Source organism: Tinamus guttatus, unplaced genomic scaffold, assembly GCF_059628265.1.
Source record: "Tinamus guttatus ecotype Peru unplaced genomic scaffold, ASM5962826v1 Tinamus_guttatus_pri_ptg000546l, whole genome shotgun sequence".
NCBI classification, from domain to species: domain Eukaryota; kingdom Metazoa; phylum Chordata; class Aves; order Tinamiformes; family Tinamidae; genus Tinamus; species Tinamus guttatus.
In genome coordinates this window covers 317,975-339,130 of record NW_028289080.1, presented here as the reverse complement: position 1 = coordinate 339,130, position 21,156 = coordinate 317,975, and the positions used below count along the sequence as shown (strand labels likewise).

The 21,156-nt window shown below is 57.7% G+C and overlaps 1 protein-coding gene across 1 annotated transcript; it reads right to left on the bottom strand.

The window, feature by feature from the left end:
- Nucleotides 1-27: 27 nt before the first annotated feature.
- Nucleotides 28-10,399, bottom strand: LOC148592593 (maestro heat-like repeat-containing protein family member 7). Its single transcript, XM_088534208.1, has 18 exons — nucleotides 10,141-10,399; nucleotides 9,649-9,737; nucleotides 9,312-9,419; nucleotides 8,998-9,077; nucleotides 8,483-8,606; nucleotides 8,297-8,383; nucleotides 7,277-7,406; nucleotides 6,682-6,782; nucleotides 6,379-6,528; nucleotides 5,812-6,201; nucleotides 5,511-5,701; nucleotides 4,843-4,957; nucleotides 4,362-4,502; nucleotides 3,992-4,168; nucleotides 3,355-3,510; nucleotides 2,398-2,500; nucleotides 2,206-2,265; nucleotides 28-134 (listed from the first exon to the last, which is right to left on the bottom strand). The coding sequence occupies exons 1-18, from the start codon at nucleotides 10,397-10,399 to the stop codon at nucleotides 28-30; spliced, it is 2,568 nt and encodes an 855-aa protein (XP_088390334.1).
- Nucleotides 10,400-21,156: the final 10,757 nt, after the last annotated feature.

Below are 21,156 nucleotides of genomic sequence, written 5' to 3'. Positions count from 1 at the left end.
CCCAGGGAAGGTGCAGGGAAGACTGCGTCAGCGCTCAGGGGGCTCCTGGGCCTGCCCAGCGTGCTCCTGCCCTGTGCTCTCACTGTCCTCCTGGACACTGTGGGAGGGGGGCCGCCCACAGTTGTCTGGGTGGACTGCGGGGGTGTCACAAAGGGAGGTCACAAAGGGCCGCACTGTCACCTGCTGTCCTGGGCAGGGGCAGGACATGTGCCCTGTGAGTGGGTGGCCCAGGGCCTACCTCTTGTTGCCCTCTGCTTCCCTCCGGGCCCATCCATTTCCCTTTGGAGCACCCCAGGGATCCGCGGTTCTTGTTTGAGGAGGAAATGTCCAGAGGGCCGCGGTCTGGGAGGCTGCCACAGGGGGATGTAGCCTCCAAGCACAGCACAGGGAGAGCTCAATCTCCAAAAGACCCTTGACCTCGCATTAGCATCAGTTTCGGAGCATAGAAATCTCTGCTCTCCTAAGCTTTAGTGTCAGAAGCTTTTCAGGAGAAGAGAAAATATTCTATGTTATTAACATGAAGAGAGAAAAAAAAAATCCAACTTCTACTCCCCCAGATGGAAATCCATGCCAACAGCTAGTACCCAGGAATATTCAGAAGTGCAACAGGCTGCTCCTCACCATGTCCCCCTGCATGTGGGCAAGCTACTGCTCTTTGCGGGCACAGAGCACAATCTTGCTGTGCATTAGCACGTGTCCCCCACATTGTTGTTGTTGATTTTTTTTTCTTTTTTTTCTTTTTCCTGGCTGATATTCCTGCATGATGGGAGGAGCCACGAGATGCCTGTTTGACATTCTCCCCTGGGCTCCCGTTTGCTGCAGAGGAAGGAGCTGCCCCAGCACCAGGCCCAGCTGCACATGGCACGCCGGCATCTCTCAGCAGTTCCCCAAGCCATGCCTTAAGCAGCCTGTGGGGGCTGGGGGCAGTTTCCCACCCCACAGGCTGGGCTTTTCAACAAAGGAACATGGAGGAAGGGATTCTTGAATATTATCCAGCTTTTGGGAGCCCTCTGTCCTCCAGATCTGTACCTCATGGGAGTCTGCCAAGCAGGTGCCAGCACAGGCCCAAGGCTGCTCTCTGGATGCCCGGGGCTGGGAGTCTGCTTTTGACCCTGCGCCTCCCTCGCACGATCTCTGTGTTGGCATCATGCTAACGTAGTGCTACATTAGCACCATCACAATGAGAGCAAAGGCTATGCTGGCAGGTGGCCTCCCCAGAGGCTTTCCTGAAGGTGTAGGAATGTCTGTGGCCGTGATGCAGAGCTTTCAAGATAGTCTCAGCCAGCTCTCAAACCTGTTGCCTTTCAAGAAAGCTGCATGGTGTTGCATCCCCAGGCCTGCCTTCACAGCCTGCTCAAGTGCACGCTTGCTGCCCATGCCTGATCTACCCCTGTGGCACATCCCTTGCTAAGATACGGCAGCCTCACGCCTCATCCTGAAGACTTACTTCCACTCTGGAGACTAAACATAAAGGCAAAAGCTGCCTGTACGTGCAAAAGAGAGGGAGAAGCCCATGTTCATGCTCCTGGGGCTCACTCGGGCTCATGAAGGCTAAGGAGAATTCATCCCAGCACTTTATTTGGCACATGTAAGGATGCGGTGCCTGCAGCAGAAGAGCAATAGGTGACGGGGGGATTAGCAGCTGCTGCTGCAAAGGAGCCGGGCTTTGCAGCACTGTCGCGGGCCCCAGTGGGCAGAGCTTCGTGGGGTGGGAAGGGCTGCTCTTGCTGTGCGCCAAGAACGGTGTCCTGCAGAGAAGGGTGCTGCCTCTTCTATGCTCTCCGGAGACAGCAGCACAGTGCTTTAAGGCTCAATGCTGACGGTGCCTTCTGCCCTGAAGCTCTCAGGATCAGGATGGTCTGCACGGCCAGAGACCGGACGGAGGGGCTGCCATCCCTTGCCACTCTTTGAAGGGCTGAGATAGAAGGGAAAAGAAAGGAAACCCTTGCACCTGAGGAGACGCCAGGCATGGCCCCTGGATGGGGCCAAGCCCAAGCCCAAGCGCAATCTGGCTTTTTGCTTGCCAGCAGGCAGAAAGGAGGACTACCATGACTGCTAGGGAAAGATGCACATGAGTTGAAAGATGCCCCAAATGCCCTGCCCTGCAAATACTGGCTGTCTGGCAGGGCAGCCAGAAACCTGGAGCTCACTGCCAGGCTCTGCGCCGCTGCGGGCTGAAGCTAACAGCACGCTGCCCCCACTCACCCTCAAAGATGTCCTGCAGCTTCTCCCCGCTCGGGTCCTTCATGCGCTTCCCGAGGAGCCCTAGGTGCACACAGCCTGTCACAAACCCTGCTGCGGGTACACAGCGCCCAGACACCCAGGCCCTGCAGGAGGCAGGTGGGGCTGCGGCAGCCGTGGGGACACAGAGGCTCCCCGGCAAGAGCTGTGACTCACCGAGGAACCTCACGGCTGCCTCCTGCCAAGACTCCTGGGGACTCTCCAAGTAGGCCAGGCTCTGCCGCAGGTATTCATTGTCTCTGCTCCTGTTGCTCGCCAGCTGCACAGAGCACAAGGGTCAGGGCTAGCTACAGACCTCTGACAGACAGCCAGGCCTGCTCTCCTGCCAGAACTGTCTCCACATTCCCTTGCTCTACCAGGACATTCCTGGTCCCAGCCAGGTGGCACTGAGCTTTAGGGGGAACAGAAGGCACGCATAGGGTGGTAGGCTGAGGTGCCATCCTGGTAGCAAGGCCCAGCTGGGCCAGGGGCTCCTTCCCCATCCTGGGGGCAGTGATGGATCATGGCCCTTGGGAAGAGCCCCACGGGACAGTGTGCGGGAGAAAGGGGAGCACGTGTGCAGCTCCAGAGCCCGCAGCCATGGGCTGGCAGTGGGGAGGTGACATGGGCGAGGGAGAGGGCAAGGGTCGCAGGCCTTCTGCGGGGCACATCCTGGGGGCTTTGGTGGCAGGTCTTACCAGGCACTCTCCAATCTGCCAAATCTGTGCTGTCTCAAGCAGCTGCCTGAGCTGTTTCCATTTCAGGAGCTGAGCAGCACCACGGAGGGCTTCCCGAGAGGCCTGCAGAGCAGCCCAGGGTGGGAGATGCGAATGCAGTCCAGCCAGGAGACCCTGCATCCCCGCGCCCTGCCGATGCTCAGAGCCTTTGCCAGCCTGTTATGGGAAGCTACATCTAGGCCACGAGTTGGGCTGTGACACCCAGCAGGCACGTGGGGCAACCACTATGTCAGAGCAGCAAGACAGAGCTCCCCCAGTCCCTGCTGGGCTTGGATGACTGCAGGGACAGCTAGAAATCCCCTAGGGATGCCAGTGCTGGAGCTTTGCTGGGCAAACCCAGACAGAAAACGGACAAAAACCTCTTGGTCCCACACAAATAAGCTATGTGCTCACGCACCTGCGCCACGCTGGGGATCTCCTCATGTGCATGCACAAGCAATGGGAGCAGGCAGCTGTGCACATGCTTCCTTAGCAGCACTTTCTGCTTGCCCACCACAATGGCCATCACGCTCTGGAAGAGCTGGATGGAGAGCTCTCGCACGAGGGCAGCCTCCTGTGGGGAAGCAAGATGGAAGCAGCTCAGCAGTGGCTGCCTCAGCCCACAGTGAACAAGGGGCTTCGAGTGGCAGACGACGGCTTCTCCCTCTGCCTCTGCGTTTGCCCCAAGGAGCTGCAGGGCCAGATCCACCACCAGCTCAGTAAAGCCCCAGCCCCAAGACATGCAGCGTGGTGGCTTTCTCGGAGATGGGGCTGCCACGGGGAGCCAAGGTGCGAGGCGTGTGTGCCTGCAAGGGCTGCTCTGGCCCTGGTGGCACTCCCACCAGCTGCCTCCGGAGCGACGCGCAGAGGAGCTCCCTTGTGCCACCTGTGTGCAGGAGGAGATGTGGGCCGGCCTGTGGCATCAGCTCCTGGGCGCAACCCACTCACTCAAAGTCCGCAAATGGGTTGCCCCAGTGTGAGCCCTCATGCCCGGGCCACACGCCTCTGTCCCACAGCCATGCCAGGAGAGCGCCCGCCTTTCCCACAAGCCCTACATCATCAAAGAGTGGCAGGAGCTCCTCAGCAAGCTGCAGACCCATGGCACTGGCCATCTCCCTGTCCAGGATGTGGAGCATGTTGCTGAAGATGGTGAGGGCCTTGGTGTGGAAGCAGCTCTCAGCAGCCTGCAGGTGCTCCAGGAGCGCAGGCACCAGGCCTTGCAGACTCCTGGCCTACACGAAACACAGAAGAGCCCTTGTGTGAATCAAGGCATGGTTGAATTAGCACAAATGGCGGTAACACTCTGCGGACACGCAGTGGCACGGGAGCACTCAAGTCCTGCCGCTGCCTTTCCCTCCACTACCTTAGCCTCCACCTGCAGCCCCAGGCCGCCGCCCTCTCTTTGCCCACGTGCCCCCTGCTCACTATTTGCGGTCTCTCAGACAGCGTGACGAGGCCTGTGATGACCATTTCGCGCATCACCAAGCTCTGGTTGTGCAGATGCCGTTGCAGGAAGTGCAGGACACCCTCATCAATCTGCTGCTCAAAGTCTGTGCAGTTCAGCAGCTGAAAAACACCCAGAGGCAGAGGGAGTGACTCTCAAGAGCCAACGGCGCTCCCCCCATCCTCTGGACCAGCTGCGGCCTCTGGGTCTTGGGCCCCTGTGAAGCACTTGAACGTAGAGAGCTGGCACAAAGGCTGCCTGACCCGCAAACACTTGGGGCCGGTAGCCAGCAGAAATGGCCTCCTGGCGGGAATTAGCTCAACTTGGGCTGACTGAGGGGCGTTCAGCTCCCGCGGGCAAGGAGCCCACCTCCACTGGCCGCAGCCTGCTCCCTGGCCCAGGACATAGAGAGCCCAGTGTCTGCGGGCACTGCCCAGAGGCGCCGCTTGCCACCGTGCCCACCTCGAGGAAGACGGCCATGGCGGAAATCTCCTGGTGTTTGTCTCCGCAGCTGAGCACCGTGACTACGTGTTCAAACATCCAGGCACACTGGTCGGCCGCGTTCATCCACAGCGCTCTGGCCAGGGAGGGGAGAAGGCACTGTGGGCATGAGCTGGGCAGGCAAAGCCCTTTGGGCCTGTGCTGCCAACTCGAGCCATCCTGCCACAAGCCAGGCCCCACTGGAGCAAGGCTGCACCAGCTCCAGCAGCTGGGGCTGGCGCCAGCAGCGGCACTGGCCTTTCCCCACCACACCTTGCCAGGAGAAACGTGGCAGCCCAGCCAGTGAGGCTTATTTTGGTGAGAGAGCAGCAAAGCACCCTTACTCCACCAGTGTCGCGGCCTAGCCGCACTCTGTCTTCAGGGCACAAATGCTGGGGCACGTGAGGAGGAAGGCGGCTCTCACCTAGTCAGCAACGTGGCTCCCGCGTGGTAGGTGTCCACGCTCATAAGCATGTCCCAGCCTCCCTGCCTCTCCATAGAGTCAGCCAGGTGGCCACAGTCAGCACAGCAGAGCAGAGCTTTCAGGGCCTGCACTGCGCTCCTGCATGGAGAGCAAAGGCAGGTCACACACAGAAGCCAAGCCCAAGCGCTGCGCTCATGGCAGAGAGCGGCACAGAGGGACGCAGCACCTGACAGGGCTGACTGGAGGACTGTCATCCGCGTGACTGCACATCTGGCAGTACTCTTGGAGGTCCTCTTGTGTGTACTCCATGATGAAGTAGATCTGGAAGAGCACCGCTAGGTAGAGCTGGGGAGAAATTAACTGCACGGGCACTTTGCTGGAGGGCTCCTGGAGAATCTCGTTCAGGACCCTGGTTGCCTGCAAAAAACACCTCGAGATGGGTCTGGCTGCAGAGAGATCAGGCAAGCCAAGGCAAGCCATGGCGAGGCTCTGCGCAGGGCTAGGTCAGGCCTCGCCTGGAAACTCACAGTCAGGGGAAGGATGTAGCTGCCCGCTGGCAAACGGGAGGTATGCCGTCTCAGCAGCGGCCGGTCCCGCAGCCAAGAGAGCAGCTCCTTCAGCACCTCCTCTGCAAGGCACTGCTTGGAGACCAGCACCCTCCACATGCTACTGGCAACACTGCAGACCCAGAACATGCTGTCAGGGAAGCTGCCTCGAGCTGCTGTAGCCCTGGAGCTGTCCTCAAGGCTGTCAGGCCCATACCTGTCACACACCAGGGAGGTGTTCAACAGAGCCTCCACCACCTGAGCAGGGTCCAAGCAGGCCATTTGGAAAAGGCTGCTCTTCAAGATGTCCTGGAGCGATGCCTCACTGATGTCCATCAGCTTCTTGTGGAGGCTGCTAATCACCTGGGGCACCTAGAAGGGGCACAGGTGAGAGAGGGGCCTCTGCAGGAGTGTAGCCATTGCCACAGGGGCCACCGAGAAGTCATGCCTTCCCATGGCTCCATGCTGTCCTCAAGGGCTGTGCGGTGCTCAGGGGGCTCAGCGCCCAGAGTGTGCAAGCACAGGGCAATGTGCTTGCAAGCCGCTTACCCTATCCAGCTTAGAGTCAGGCTCCCTCAAGACCGCCTCCATCATGTGCTCCACCACCTCAGTGTTCAAGACCCTTGGGTCTGTTATGCCATTGATGATTGTCAGGAGGAAGTCTGTCCTCTCAGAAGGAAAGAGAAAGATGCCAAATTCCTGTGGGAGGAAAGAGCCATGGCACCCAGTGCATAGCCTGAGGAGCTGAGAGTGGCTCAGCTGAGAGCGAGCAAGCAGAGCGGTGCTGGCACAATGCCTTCTGCCAGCACTGTGCCCAAGAAGGCCACAGGGAGGGAGGGAGGAGCTTCTCACCGCACTCTCATCAGTGGCCTTGCTGGGCCAGAAGGTGTTCGGGGCTTCCTGCTGCCAGTTCATCTCTGGAAGCGCTGGATTCTCAGCTGCCCTCTCTCGACCTGTGCCAGAGGGGAAACACAGAGCAGTCAGGAGGAGGGGAGGTGGCTGAACAAGGGCAACAAGGAGAGCTCTGCAGCTTGCAGAAGCGGGGTGTCACTGCAGTGTAAGGAGCAGAGAGCCTTCTAGGGAGGACATGAGCTTCTTGCCAGGTGGTAAAGAGGATATTGCCGGTTAGGATGCGGAAAGGCCGCAGAGGTTGGTGTCTCTTTGTGCTCCCAGGCAGGAGAGCAGGCCTGGAAGGCTGCTGGCACAGGCTCTGAGCTCTGCTAGTTGATGTGGACGCTCTCTAAAGCACTACTCCGAGGGACAAAAGAGCCCTGGTCACATCAGTGAGGTGCCTGCCATGGCTCTTCATGGCATGGCTGAGGCAACGTGTCGCCCTGTGTGGCCTTGCCTGGGCTGCAGGTGCTGGAAGGCGCCAGCCTTCCCCAGCGACTCTTACTCTTTCGCAGCAGAATGATTCTGTAGAAGTGGTGAAGCGCTTCTGCCGCACTCTGGCTGATCTCTTGGTCCTCCTCAGCGCAGCACAGCGTGAGGTGCCCCATCAGCTGCCCCAGGAAGTCCAGAGGCTTCTTTTGGAAGAGGAAAGGCTTGACGCTGCTTCCTCCATGGCTGAGCCACTTCTGAGGGAGGAAGGGAGGAAGGATGGGCAGCGAGGCCAAGCCATGGCAGCGGGGACCAGAGCCCTGGGCTCCACACCAGAGCGGGCCCAGGCCTGAGTGCCACACGAGACAAAACCTGAGCAGGCATCTGCCCAGCCCTGCGGCCAGCAGTGAGCAGTGGCGTGCAGGGCTGTGTGTCCCAGCCTGCCCGCCCCTGGGCAATGCCAGTTCTGCTGCCCAGCCAAGGGCAACCTCCCCTCCCTTGGGCCAGCCCCGCAGCCAGCATGTGGCAGCCGTGACAAGGCACGGAGCTTGCTGCCTCCCTGTCCTGCCTTGTCAGGCTTTGACGGCCAGCCCTGTGAGCCCGTGGTGCCACTGGTGCCTAAACAGGGCGCCCGAGCTTGGCTCTTCCCCTAGCCCACATATCCCGCTCGGAGCGGGAGCACCTCCTTCTGCTGCTGCTGGCTGCTTCATCCCCATCAAGCCAACTTGAGCCCTCTCCTCCTGCCTGAGCCTGCCTGAGCCTGCCTGAGCCTGCTTGAGCAGAGGGTCACCTATGGCCTGGAGCCACCTGGTTACCTCCAACAGAGGAGAGCTGCTCAGGAGCCGACTCAGCCTCAAAATCCTGCCCACAGCCCTCCGGCGCTCCGTTTTTCTCTGGGATGCTGTGAAGGGCAGCAGCATCTGAGGAGAGCAAAGCTGCTGGTCAGGGCTGCGACTGGACGGCCACAGTTCTGCTAAGGCCCTGGCAGGCTTGATGCCCCTGCTGCCTTCCATGCACGCTTCCAGAAAGCGCCTTGCATTCCCTCCTGGCCCCAAACTCTTCCGCTGGTTCGCTGCAAGGGTCGCTTCCCCTTGGCATGAGGAACCAGCCCTGCCACTGCTCCCCTAATGCTTTGCAAACAGCAAACCTGCAAGATGTTCCGCAGCTGATGGAGACTGGAGGCCTGCGACTCGAACACCAGCACCTTCAGCATCTCATCCAGAGCCTCCATGGTCTGCAAGGGCAGGGCAGAGAGTGCTCATCACCGCTTCCCCCATCCCTCTTGCTAACAGGGGGCTGGCTGAAACCCCTTCCGCCCACGGTGAGCACCTACCTGTGCGTAGAGCGAAGCATCGGGGCTTTGCATCCGCTCTTGCGGAGGAAGGCAGAAGATGCTGTTGATGCAGGTGTAGAGCAAGCTGTTGTCCTGGGTGTGCATCAGGAATGGCCACTCTTTGCTGACAGGAGAGAGAGGAGCCTGTGGAGTGCTGGGCCAGGGAGGGTCGTCCAGGTGCCGGGGTAGAGGAGGTGGACGCAGCCATGGAGGTGGGAACAGCCAGGCTGCTGGCCATCGGAGGTGGGGAAGCCCTGCAGGGAGCCACCTCCTCCCTTTTCCGTGGTGCACACAAGGGGCGGAGGACCCAGGGCAGAAGGTGGGTGCAACACCCATTCCTCCTCCTGCCTCTTCCCTCAGGGGAAAAGCCCAGAGACAGTGCTCTGTTCTGCCACCTGCCCACTGAGGGAGCACGCAGAGGGCTGACAGACTGCAGCATCCCAGGGGACTCGTATGGCGTCATCAGGGTCATGCTGCGGCCATGCCCGCACTACAGCAGCACCTGGGGCGGGTACCTCATTGCGGCCATAGCCAGCATGGCTTGCTGCCACACCACGGAGTCCAGGCGGCCAGGGGACTCCTCTTCCAGCAGCACCTGTGGAGCACAGGCAGTATGGGGCATGGCAGGTGCCAGCCCCAGCGAGCAGCTGGCAGCACCCAGCAGGCACCCCCATCCCACCACTGGTACCCTGGCTCGGCAGCCCCCTGGAAGGAGGCCCCCCATGCCCACAGGATCCTGCCCAGGCCCTCTCTGCGCCTGGCTGCCCAAGTCCTGTGCTCGCCTGGCCAGCTTTGCCCCCTCCCACAGCCCCTCTGCCCGCTCCCTTACCACCAGCTTCTTCACCAGGTCGCCTAAATCAGCCACGTAGCTGTCCATCCCTTTGGCACTGCACAGGGTATGGATGCAGGCAAAAAATCTCAACTTCTGGGCTTCATCCTGAGAGCCGGTGGATAAAGGAGGGAGATGAATAGGGCGGGTGCGAGGGCACAGGCACTGCCGGCAGCCGCAGGATGGAGGGGGACGCAGGGCTGCTGCAGGATGCCCAGCGGCTGCAGCTGGCCACTGCCAAGAGCCCAGCCGCAGGCTCGCAGCAGGCAGCACGCACGGAGGCAGCCGGGCCCCCGGAAGCTGCAGGCACCACTCGTCTGACAAGGTCTCTAGTCACCTGGTGAGGGCCTGTGGGAAAGGCCTGCAGATACGCCAGGGCTTCCTGCTCCTCTCCTGCCAGCTCCAAGCAGGACGGAGATCCTGGACCTGAGCATGGAAGAGAATGGGCAGAGCTGCAGGCACTGGCAGGAGGCAGAAGAAAGGAGCCGTGCTCCCTCTGCAGCAGCGGGCCCGCTTCCAGCATACAGCGAGCCCCGGCTCGCACAGCAGCCCCTGGCAGAAGAGGGGCAGTGAAGCTCCCGGCACGGCAGCAGCGCGGCCTCCTGCTGGCTGCGCTGCCTCTCCTGGCCTGCACCTCGGCCCTGCCACTGGGCTGCCTCTGCTGCGCTCCTGCCCAGGGCTTGCTGACTGCCAACCAAGCGCAGAGAAGGTTCAGGCATTCAGGCACTGCCTGCACGGGGCCAGCAGCGCCAGGATGCAGCTGTGGTGGGAGGCAGGGCTGCAGTAGGGCCGGCTCCTGGCAGCCGGTCCCACAGAGCCGCTCGCTCACCTGCCTGGGAGGTGTGCGGCTCACACCACTGCTGAGTCTCAGCGATGGCACTATCATCATCATCGTCCCAGGCCATGCAGGTAATGTTGGCACCAGCCTCCTCCTCCTGCCCCATGGACTTGCTGGAGTCTATGTCATGCCAGCGTATGAGGAGGTTCCTGGTGGCTCCCGACTGCTCCCAAGCCTCAGCGAATGCCCTGAATTCATCATCCTCTGCCGCCCAGCGGATGGGATTTCTCTTTTGCTCTGGCTGCGCCATGCTGCCGAGCCAAGGAGAGGCGTGAGGGTGGCTATGGGGAGCCCGCAGCCCACGCTGGCCGCAGTTCTCCTCAAAGGCCTCTCAGAAGTGCACTCAGAAGTGCAGGGCTGCCCAGGGAAGGTGCAGGGAAGACTGCGTCAGCGCGCAGGGGGCTCCTGGGCCTGCCCAGCGTGCTCCTGCCCTGTGCTCTCACTGTCTTCCCGGACACTGTGGGAGGGGGGCCGCCCACAGTTGTCTGGGTGGACTGCGGGGGTGTCACAAAGGGAGGTCACAAAGGGCCGCACTGTCACCTGCTGTCCTGGGCAGGGGCAGGACATGTGCCCTGTGAGTGGGTGGCCCAGGGCCTACCTCTTGTTGCCCTCTGCTTCCCTCCGGGCCCATCCATTTCCCTTTGGAGCACCCCAGGGATCCGCGGTTCTTGTTTGAGGAGGAAATGTCCAGAGGGCCGCGGTCTGGGAGGCTGCCACAGGGGGATGTAGCCTCCAAGCACAGCACAGGGAGAGCTCAATCTCCAAAAGACCCTTGACCTCGCATTAGCATCAGTTTCGGAGCATAGAAATCTCTGCTCTCCTAAGCTTTAGTGTCAGAAGCTTTTCAGGAGAAGAGAAAATATTCTATGTTATTAACATGAAGAGAGAAAAAAAAATCCAACTTCTACTCCCCCAGATGGAAATCCATGCCAACAGCTAGTACCCAGGAATATTCAGAAGGGATATAATCATGGGTTTGGAAATGGAGCTTAAAAGCAAACTCTCTTGAAAAAGAGACAATGCATGTTGGGAATGGAGGTGTGAGCAGGCTGTGGAACTGCTGCTATAGGGACATCTCCGAGCTATGGCATCCAGAGCCATTGCCTGGCAGCTGCTTCTGCAGTGCAACAGGCTGCTCCTCACCATGTCCCCCTCCAGTGCCCTGCGGACACTGCCTGCTGCTGCAGACAGGAGAGGAGATAAGGCAGTGAGAGGTAAATGGCAGTAGAAAGTGGGAGGAAAGGAAAGGAGGCCAGTCTGTCCTGCCTGGACTGCAGCGTGGAGAGCAGCTGGGAGCTGATCTGCAGAGGCAGCCTGGGTCATATGCCTGGGAAAGCTTCGGAAAAAATTTCTCCTAGGTTGGGGATTGGAAGCCGTGGAGCAGCCTAGAGAGGATACTTACATGCTGGAGTCCAGTGCTGTGTCACTCCACTTCCTAAGAGAGTCCTGCAGGATGGGTCCTATTTGCATATCCTTCTCTGGGAAAGGAGGGCCCTTTGAGTGACTCTACTGTGTGTCCTGGTCCCCATAGTTAGCATATGCTGCAAAGGAAATGTGGAGCCCTTCCATCAGAACACTGTCTTTTGCTGTTTGTAGGCTGGGGCTGGAGGCTTCCAACAACCACCCTCCAGTGAGTCCTCCACCTGGGAGACCTCCTCCTGGGAGAGGTCCAGTTCTTCAACATTGAAGGGTGAGAGCTCTCACCATGGAGGAAGCAAAGCCTACTTTGGAAAAGGAAAGGGGAAAGGCTGTTGAGAAAGGTAATGGAGCAGTTGAATTCTGGTTGGGAGTTGTGCCTTATCCTTCTCTCCTCCGTGGTGTCAGGTGTTGGAGCCGAGGCTCTAGTGTGATATGTCAGATGCCTTGAGACATGAGATGTACTGCTTCTCATCCCTGATGGCAAATGTCAAGTGGAGGCCTGAGGGAGAAAGAGCTCAGGGCAATCCAGCACTCCTGCATGCAGTTGGTCCCTCTGAGTTAAACTTTCCCACTGGACTCCATGTACCAGCGTACCAGCAGTCAAACTGCTCTTCCATTTGAGGAGGTCAGGAGGGAGAGAGACAGAGTTCAGGATAATTTCTGGAAATCATTCCTTCTGCCTGGAGCACAGTGGTAATGGGAAGAGTGCCCTTTCTCCTGGCCTATCTCATGGAACCAAAGCAAGCCACTCAGGATGGTCAGGAGGGCGGTAATGGGTGCCAATACTTCACTGGATTTCCAAAACAAGCAGCTCTGCTCTTTTCTTGTGAGTTTCTGTTGCACGTTCCCTAATCACTGCCTTTGGGTTCACTGTGTGACCAGAGGCAACACAAGCCTGTGAGACCTGTAGTGGGATCCCGGCATGTGTTTCCCTCTTGCAAAGAAGTTATTGCCCCAAAGAGGCTCTCTTAAGACACTAACACATCACTGTGAGCTACGAAAAGTCTCCTTTTCATAGCGAGGACATGATAATGCAGAAGCAAAGCCCCATGTCAGGAAATGATGTTTCAGAGAGAAAAAGCAAAGAATTGGACAGCAACCAATGTGAAGGACAGGTCACAGACAGCCTAGGAGACCTCCGGTTGAGGTCTTGCAGTTCCATTCCAGACCAGAGCAGAGCTGTACGTCACGCCTGTCCCAGTGGTGACTATGATTCTGCTCTGAAGTGTTTTCCTGTCTCCTGCTTGCAGAAAAGCTTCCTGCCCAGTGCCGCCTCTTACGGAAGCCCCAGTCACCCCTACAAATAGTGCCTTGAAATGTGAGAGAAGGAAAGGAGGCGAAAGTGGAGGAGAAGCGCATCGTGGCAGGTGAGTGGTTTGGGTCAATGGATGTGGGGAAGTGTTCATAGGACTCGGGGTCTAAGGTACCATCTAGTGAGGATGAGGAAAATTCTGTGTTCTTGCAAGGCCTCTGAAGGAGGAGAGGTGTGTGTTGGGCTTGCCCCACCATGGGGGCTCTTCCCAGAGGCTAGAGAGTCTGTAGTGAGGCAGGATTAAACACTGAGGAGCTCTTTCTTTGCCTTAGCAGTGGCTAAAGCACTTGGCAGAACAGAAGCTAATGGTGTGTCTTGGAACGTGTGCTTGTAAATGGACCTGCTGCTCTCCATGCTGCATGGAGAGGAAGCCTCAAAGTGGGCACCTGGAGCTTTCCTCTGGTCATGTGGTGTACTCCTGGGTGTTTTGGTGCGGGGGGCGGAATTGCTGTCTCCATTGATTCCGCCTCATCCAGGCAAACCTTGAGCTTCTCCTGTAGAGCTGCCTTCTGGTGCAGAAGCAGATGCCCGATGTGTGAGCAAGGGCTGGTTTTCCAGCTCCCCCTGCGCTCATGCGACGCCTCACATTGTGTATTTGCAGTGTGGTCCCGCGTATCCCCAGGGCCTGCACTCAGGTGGCAGCACAAGGTCGGAGAAGAACACCCATTGCCACTCGACCACCCCAGCAGGGCTGGGGAATGAAGGGCCTCAGGAGGCAGAAGAGGTAGGTGCTCCTGATGTGTGAGGTACTTCTTGTGCCAATCTGAATTATGAAAAAGCATCATCTGATGGGCAGTAGCAGTACAAGGCCCCTCCAATATGTTCCTTTGAGCCCTTACTCTCTTTGCCAGGGGCTTGTTTTCAAAGACACCACTTGTCTTCTACTTTTTAATGTATCTGTTACTTCTGCTTGCTGAGAGAAGCTGAGTGGACTTGGAAGCAGAGCACTAATCCTCTGGGAATTGTCATGCAGATCCAGACAACAGTTGAGAAGCTGCCTGAAGAACCTCTTGTTCTTCAGAAAGTGTTTGAATGTTACCTGGGGGAAAATGAGGGGTTTTCCGTGACGTATTCCTTGCCTAGCATAATGCAGGAGGTGAGATCTGAGGCCCAGCAACAGGGGACTGAACCGAAAGGGTACGTATGTGCCAGCTCCAGGAAAAGCCTGGGACCACTGAGTAGCAGAGGTCCTACAAGGGTCAGACTCCCAAGCCCAGAGGCACTGGGTTGGACAGAGCACCCTGAGGGTTCTCACAACATGGGATCGATCTGCGTTCCACTCAGACACTAAGCGTCTCTTTCCAGCCCCAAGCAAATGCCAAGTGCTCTGCTGGAGAGTGCAAATGGGACCAGGGTGGAGGAGCTGCGGAAGGACAGAAGCAGGAGGGGTCTTAGAGTGAGAGTTGTCAGTGCTGCTGCATCCTCTTTTCACTGTGAACAAGTCATGCTGGCCTAGGATGAGACTTCCCTTCCACCACTCAGCACAGGCTGCAGCTTTGGGACCTACAAGTCCTGAACAGCTGAGCACAAAGGGGCCCCTCCAGGGTTTGCCTGCACCTTTTCCAACTGCTCGCCAAAGTGGGATCCCAGGGCCAGGATCACCCCCGCCAGCAGGCTCAGCCACCGGCTGATGTGCTGCAAGGGGACCTTGTTTGGACACAGGGGCCTGTGTTACATGACAATGAGCAGGGAGATGCCATCGGAAGCACATCCAAGCACACATGTCCTGAGCTAGTGTGTCCAGAGGCTATTTCTCTGCCTTTGTCCTTGTGCATCACGCAGCCTCTTCTTTTCTCCCTCCTCAGCCCTGGCAAGGCAGCCAAGAAGAAGAAAAAGAAGATCGTTGCTGATGACCACACACAGCAAGTTTTGTTCTCTTGAATTAAACTATATCTTCCAACTAGTGTGGACCATTCTGGGGGTGGAGTTGTATGGGAATAACCAGGATTCCAAGATCAGAAGTGAAATCTCAGAAGCTGGAGAGTTGGGGCCAGGAGGGACCATGGCAACAAATCCTGGCTGCATGCTGAGGTGTCACCTCTGTGATGAGAAAGGTGACCTGGCAGTGTGTCCTGGTCCTGGTTGGCCTTGGCGGCCCTGACCGGGCTCACCTGGGGCACGCACTCAGCCCTGCCCATGGGCCCAGATGCACCTTGGGCTCTGCATGGGACCCTCTCCAGCGTGTGTGGGGGGCGGGGTCGGTCTCCAGCCCCAGCCTGGGTGCTTTGCCTCTCCCTGAGTCTGGCCGGCACAACCAGCCCCTCCCCAGGGCCGGGGCTCTCTCCAGGGCTCCATGGGGCCTGTGGGAGGGCAGGGATGGAGCCATGGCCCCCATGGCTCACACAGCCACTGCTGGCAGTGCCTGCCCCGGGCTGGCACTCAGCACGGCCGGGCCCAGGGCTGGAGGCAGCTGCAGCCGGGCATCCTGGGGGGGAGTCAGGAGGAGCTGCCCCAGGGCCTCAGAAACGGCAGCCTGGGGCCAGTGCCCAGGGCATGAATGGTGCTACGAGCTCTCACAGATGGAGCATGCAGAGCCCCCAGCACCATGAAGGTGACTGTTCCCAGCACTGCTGCCAGGCCAGGAGCTCCTGGGTGAGCCCAGTGGAGACCCCTGCGATGGCTGCGAGTTGGGGGAGAGAACACGGGCATTAAGGCCCAGGGTGCTGGGTCTGTTCAGCTGGGAGAAAAGGCAGGAGGATCTCAGTACTGCCTGTAGCTGCCTAAGAGGAGCGTGGGGAGAGGATGGAGCCAGAGCCTTCCCAGTGGTGCCAAGGAACAGGATGAGGGGCCTAAGGTTGGCTGACACTGAAGGAAGGACCCAGAGCCTTGGGGAATCCATCTGCAGAGAACATGGGAGCTCAGCCCTGCCCAGCCCTGGGAAATCCCCCTGTTGCCTCCACTTGCAGCAGGAGGTTGAGCGGAGACCTCCAGGAGCCCCTTCCCTCCATGGCAAACTCTGTGACTGTCTGGTGAACGAATGTCCCTCCAGGCCCCACTGGCTCTAGTCTGCTCTAGTTGCCTGCTCCAGTCTAAATGTAGAGATTGGCCTGACACAAAGCAACACGGGGAGAAAAAGCTTTTGAGGGGTTTATTTGAAGGAAGCAATGTCTTTTGCCAACTAGGGCTCGTGTGGGCACATCGGTGCTCTGGGACACGATGCAGCAGCATCTCTATAGCTGCCAGGACACAGTGTCTGTTGCTCTGTGCCAGGCCCGCTCTCGGGATCCCGCTGAGCTCTTTCACCTGCGCCGCTCCTCTTGCTGCCCCGCGATGCAGTGGCAGCAGAATGCTCTGCGCAGAGCCCGATGCGCCATCCTGAGCCGCAAGTGCCATCGCCGGGGAGCCACGACATCCGGAAGGGTGACGATGCCTGCGGTGGGAAGCAGAGCTGTGGGCAATGGGCTGCAAGGACACACAGCAAGCACCTGCCTATCCCTGGCACCAAGGGCTTCCCAAGGGGCTGTGGCCTTTGCACGGCAGCCCCTGAGCACTTCCTGCTGCCGGCCTCGGTGCCACTTGCTGTCCCAGACAGGCCCACTGTCCCCAGAAGGGCTTTGCATGCGGGTATGTACCTGGCTCAACGTCTGGCCTGGGGCTGCAGGAGCACAATGACTTCTCTTCCTCTTGGGACTGCGAGGCCTCCTGCATGGGCAGAACAAGAACACGCACCCGTTGGCCATCAGCGGCTGCTGCTCAGAGTACCAGTGCCCTCGGTTACACAGGGTCAAAGGATTTGGGGATGGGGAAGGCTGCCCATGGACGCGCATCCCAAGGGAAGGGACCTGTGGCTAGCACAGAAAGGGGACAAGGCTCGTTGTGGGGCCGTAGCAGCAGGGCTGGGCAGGGGGAACAGAAGCAGCCAGGTGCGTGGCACAAGGGGGCTCATTTCCTGGTGCGGAGGGAGCTACCCCTTTCCTGCTTGCTCAGCATGCAGGCCCCAGGGCTGAACACAGCACAGGGGTGGAGGGGATGTCAGCTTTGTGCCTTTGGCCCTTGGATACAGAGAAGACCCAGCATGGTGACATCGCAGAGGACAAATGGTTGGGGTGACAACAAAGCACCATGGTGGGTGGGGAGGGGGGGGTCCCACGGTCTGGGGCAGCCCTGGGCACCCCTTCTGCTCACCCCAGACCCAGCTCACAGGGCGGCTCCCTGGGATGGTGGCTGCAGGTGAGGCACTGCTTGCTCACCCGGGGAGCAGGGCCTGCAGCCAGGGGAGGAACCGCTGGTGCCATGTCCTCAGGCAATGTTTGCGCCAGAGTTGGGCTGTCACTCACAGGGGGCACCTTCTGGTGAGATGTCTCCCTGTCTGCAAACAGGCTGCAGAGGCTGGGTCTGACTCAGGTCTTGGAGGTGCTTTCCTCCACCTCTTTGCCTTGCAGAGCCTCTTCATCAGCATCCTCCTCCTCATCAGCGTGGCCTGTGTGCTCATCCTGCTGTGCTCCCAGGTCTCTCTTTCCTCTTCTCACCTGCCCCCTCCTCCCTGGGGGCATGGGCATAGAGGCACTCCAACACCTCCCACTTACATCTCACGTCCTTGAGGAGCTCCATTTGTGTGATCTTGGGGTTTTACAAGTCATAGAAGGAGTTTCTAGTGAGGAGCTAGAGGATAGAAGGAGGTTTATGAAGGGGGCTTCATTTCCCCCCAGAATGGCCTCCTGGGCCCTGCCAGCACAGGACAACTGGTCTGTCATTGTGCAGAGCAGCACCTGGCACCAGCACCACAAGGGTTATGGCTGCCCCAGCCATCCCTTGTGCTCACCTGCTTGGATCTCACACTGAGTGATCCTGACGCTGTCAGGGAGATACCCTTGCCCTCGTCCTCCTCTTCCTTGTCCTCGCTCTCCTCCAGGCTCTGCTGCTTCCTCAGGAAAGTGACTCCTCACAGCCGGGCCAAGCTCTGCCCGATGCGCGCCAGGCAGCTGCTCTCGAGCTCTTCCAGCGGCTCCGTGCAGATGCTGAGCACAGACAGGTGCACACGCAGTGGCTCTGCTCCCAGGTGGCTCCCAGGTGGCAGATGAAGCCCACAGGCTGCTGCTTTGGGCCCTGTCCTGCCTGTGCTGGGCGTGCAGGGGCAGCCTTCCAGCTCTCTGCCCTCAGCTCCACCGCAATCTCTGCAAAGATGCTCTCCACAAAATCAGCAGGGACAAGCAGGGACGAGCACATAGCCTCCAGCGAGGCCATTTCTCCCGGTGAGCCAGCAGCAACCATGTCTTCTGCAGAGCGGCATGGTGCCTCTACGAAGGGCAGGCTGGGGAGTTCAGCCTCCTGGGAACCCTCTTTGGCTGCTGGTGCGCACTTCTTGGCACCCTGCGGGGCAGAAGAGGCTCCTTCTTCCTGGCACACCTTGGCGGGTGGCACTTCCAGTTGGGGAAGCTGCAGCTCTCCCCCTTGGCACCCTGAGGCAATGCTTAGCACCAAGTCCTGGTTCGGCGTCGTTGCCATCAGGTGTTGGTCCATGAGCTGCTGACCCACCTGCGGTGGGGAGGAAGTGATGGAGGTGGTTGCATGTATACAAGCGGCCCCTGAAGCACGAGAAACCTCAGCCCTGTGTCCAAGGGAGGCTCGTGGCTACACACAGCCTGGCTGAGCTTAGTCTAGAGCTGCTTGCTGAGCCTCAGCACAGAGATCACAGGGTTTGGGTGGCCCTGGGAGGACCCTGGCTGGCCTCTTTTGTCCGAGAAAAAATGCCTAGGGCCGAGAATAAATGAGCTCTCCCCGGTGTGCCAGATGGGCTCGGGATTCGGCGATCCAAGGACAAGAAATAGACTTAATAACGATGATGCCTTTAATTAACACAACATAGATACAACTACAAACGAACATGAATTAGTTAGTACATGTGAATATGAAAAGATTACTTACTGAATAATACTTGCCAGCAGAATTACGAGACCACGCATCTCTCCAAGGTAGCGGGCTGGAGGGGCCGGCAGGCTCTCAATCATAGTGGGCGTCCCCACGGGAGACAACATTGGCCTCGATATTGGGAGTCTCCGTCCCCCAAATCTGCCCTTTGTATTTTATCCCCTGGGGTGTCCGGTCACGTAGGGCTAGAGCGTGCCAGGAGGCCACTCAGGGGTGGGTAAATCTTCGCCTTTCTATTATATCATTCTTCTAGGACTGCACCTGCGTAAATTCTGGAAGGGGGTCTCATCCCTCAGTTTGGTGGTCTCGCTTCCCTTATCCTCCTTGTTCTTACAGTGACTTTGGCCTTCAAACTTCCTTAGACAGCAGTTTTTAGTCAGGCTGGCTGCAAACCAGCCTGAACAGCAGTTCTTGCTGCTTCTGAACTAACTACTTCTTTGTTGGTTTAGATAACATGTTGCTTTTCGTTCTTCTTCACGGATCCGGGTATTACAACCTTCCTTTGTTAGTGGCCTCTGCTGAGCATTATCAAGGTTCAGTGTTTTCCCTCCAAGGTCTGAATTTTGTTTTACACAATGCTTATTTATGACTCTATGGATCATAGAAATTTCCATCTCCAATACATGCCACCCCGTGATCTGTAGAGATCAAAAATAAGAATCCGCAGCAGATCGCTTAGCTCACATTTGCCTCTTAGATGGCTTACATACATAGAGAGAGAAAGAGAGGAAAACAGCCATCACTCATATCAAGGTCTGGTATGGCTTATGTCCCCACTGCTCAACGCCTAATGGGTTGCAGCCAATAGCGGAGCTTAAGGTTCTTCTTGGTGGCAAACGTAGAGGCCAACCCAGTCTTGCCCTTGACTACAGTAGGAAACACTTGGACCCCAACCGCTGTGGGTAAAGTTCCTTTTGCCATCAATAGTGGCAATCCAAGAAGTTTCCGCCTCCAATACGTGCCACCTCATGATCAGCAGAGGCCAACCTGTTATACTGACGAACTCAAGCAGATAAGGTCTTCATAGCCGCGTCTATCATCCTGCGTACCAGTGCCATTACACACGGTATACAACACATGATACAGAGGAATACAATGAATAAAAGCAATTACCCCAACAAAAGTTCTTGAAGCCATGGCCATCCCCATTTCCATTGCCCAAACAGGTTCCAATCACAATCAACTTTCAATTGATGGGTTAAATCTTGCAATTATTGGAGCTGGGCATATATGGACTTGGAGTGGTCACTTAGATTCATACAATACATGCCCTCTACTTCTCTACATCCATGGCCATGCATAAGCAATAACATATCTATAGCTGCACGATTTTGCAAAGTAGCATGTTGGACTGAATCTACATCCATTAATAGTGATGACAAAGCCAGCGACGTAGCATTAGTGGATTTTGCTAACCAGCATCCTAATTTACGTAGCATAGCTAGAGCTCGCGCGGCAGCTACTCCTGGGGCAAGGACGGATGCTATTATAGTCTTTTCTGCCGTACAGAAGTCTACCTTTGAATTACAGTCCTTTCTGTAGTCGTTAGTGAATCTTTGAACCCGATGTTGCTCCTTCATTTTGCGTATTATCGTAGTTACATTGGGTGGTAAGATGATAAGCCAACCCATGGTGCATGGTCCACCTTTTATGCCAGCTGGGACACTCGCCCGTGCTCGATCTCCACATAATAAGAAGTGTCCTGGGGGAAAACTCACTGATGTGTACCCAGACATGGTCCACTTCTTCTGAGTGTGATTGCACCAGGTAGAGCTATTTGCCCATACACTATGGGTGGCATTTCCCCACCATCCTGTTATTTGATTTCGGTTAATATAGTTAAAATATGTACAATTATCTGCAGGGAGTGATCCCAACAGTTCCAGCTCCTGTAATGGTATACCTTGGGGCCCGTTCAGTATGCAGGCATGCCATTCTGGAATAAGTTTGTCACACGCACCTCTTCTTGTTCCTTTGAGCAACTTGGCACAAGCAGCCGGTAAAGCTGAGCCTGCTTTGCAGAGGGCGGACACCAGACAGGACTGTGAGGAGAAGCCCGTGGGGAGCATCGTGGTGCTCTGGAAAAGGAGGGTTGGCCAATATGGGGAGCCAGAAAGGAACAAGGGTATGCTAGGAGGGCTGACAATCCCTGGTAGGCCTTGCATGAAGTGGGCAGCCTGTCCTCCTTGTGGGAGGTGTCCTGCAGATGCCCTTGTGAAGAACTTCCTTGCTCTGTATTTGCAGGAGGTCCTGCTGGAAAGTGCCTGCTGTCGTGAACACAGGTTTCTCCAGTGTGCACCAGACATGCAGGGGTGATGGGAGCAATGCTGCCCAAAGCAGGGTGGGCAACGAGTGCAGTGAGGTGAGGCTGCTGGAGCAATGGCTTGAGGATGTAGAGGAATGGTTAG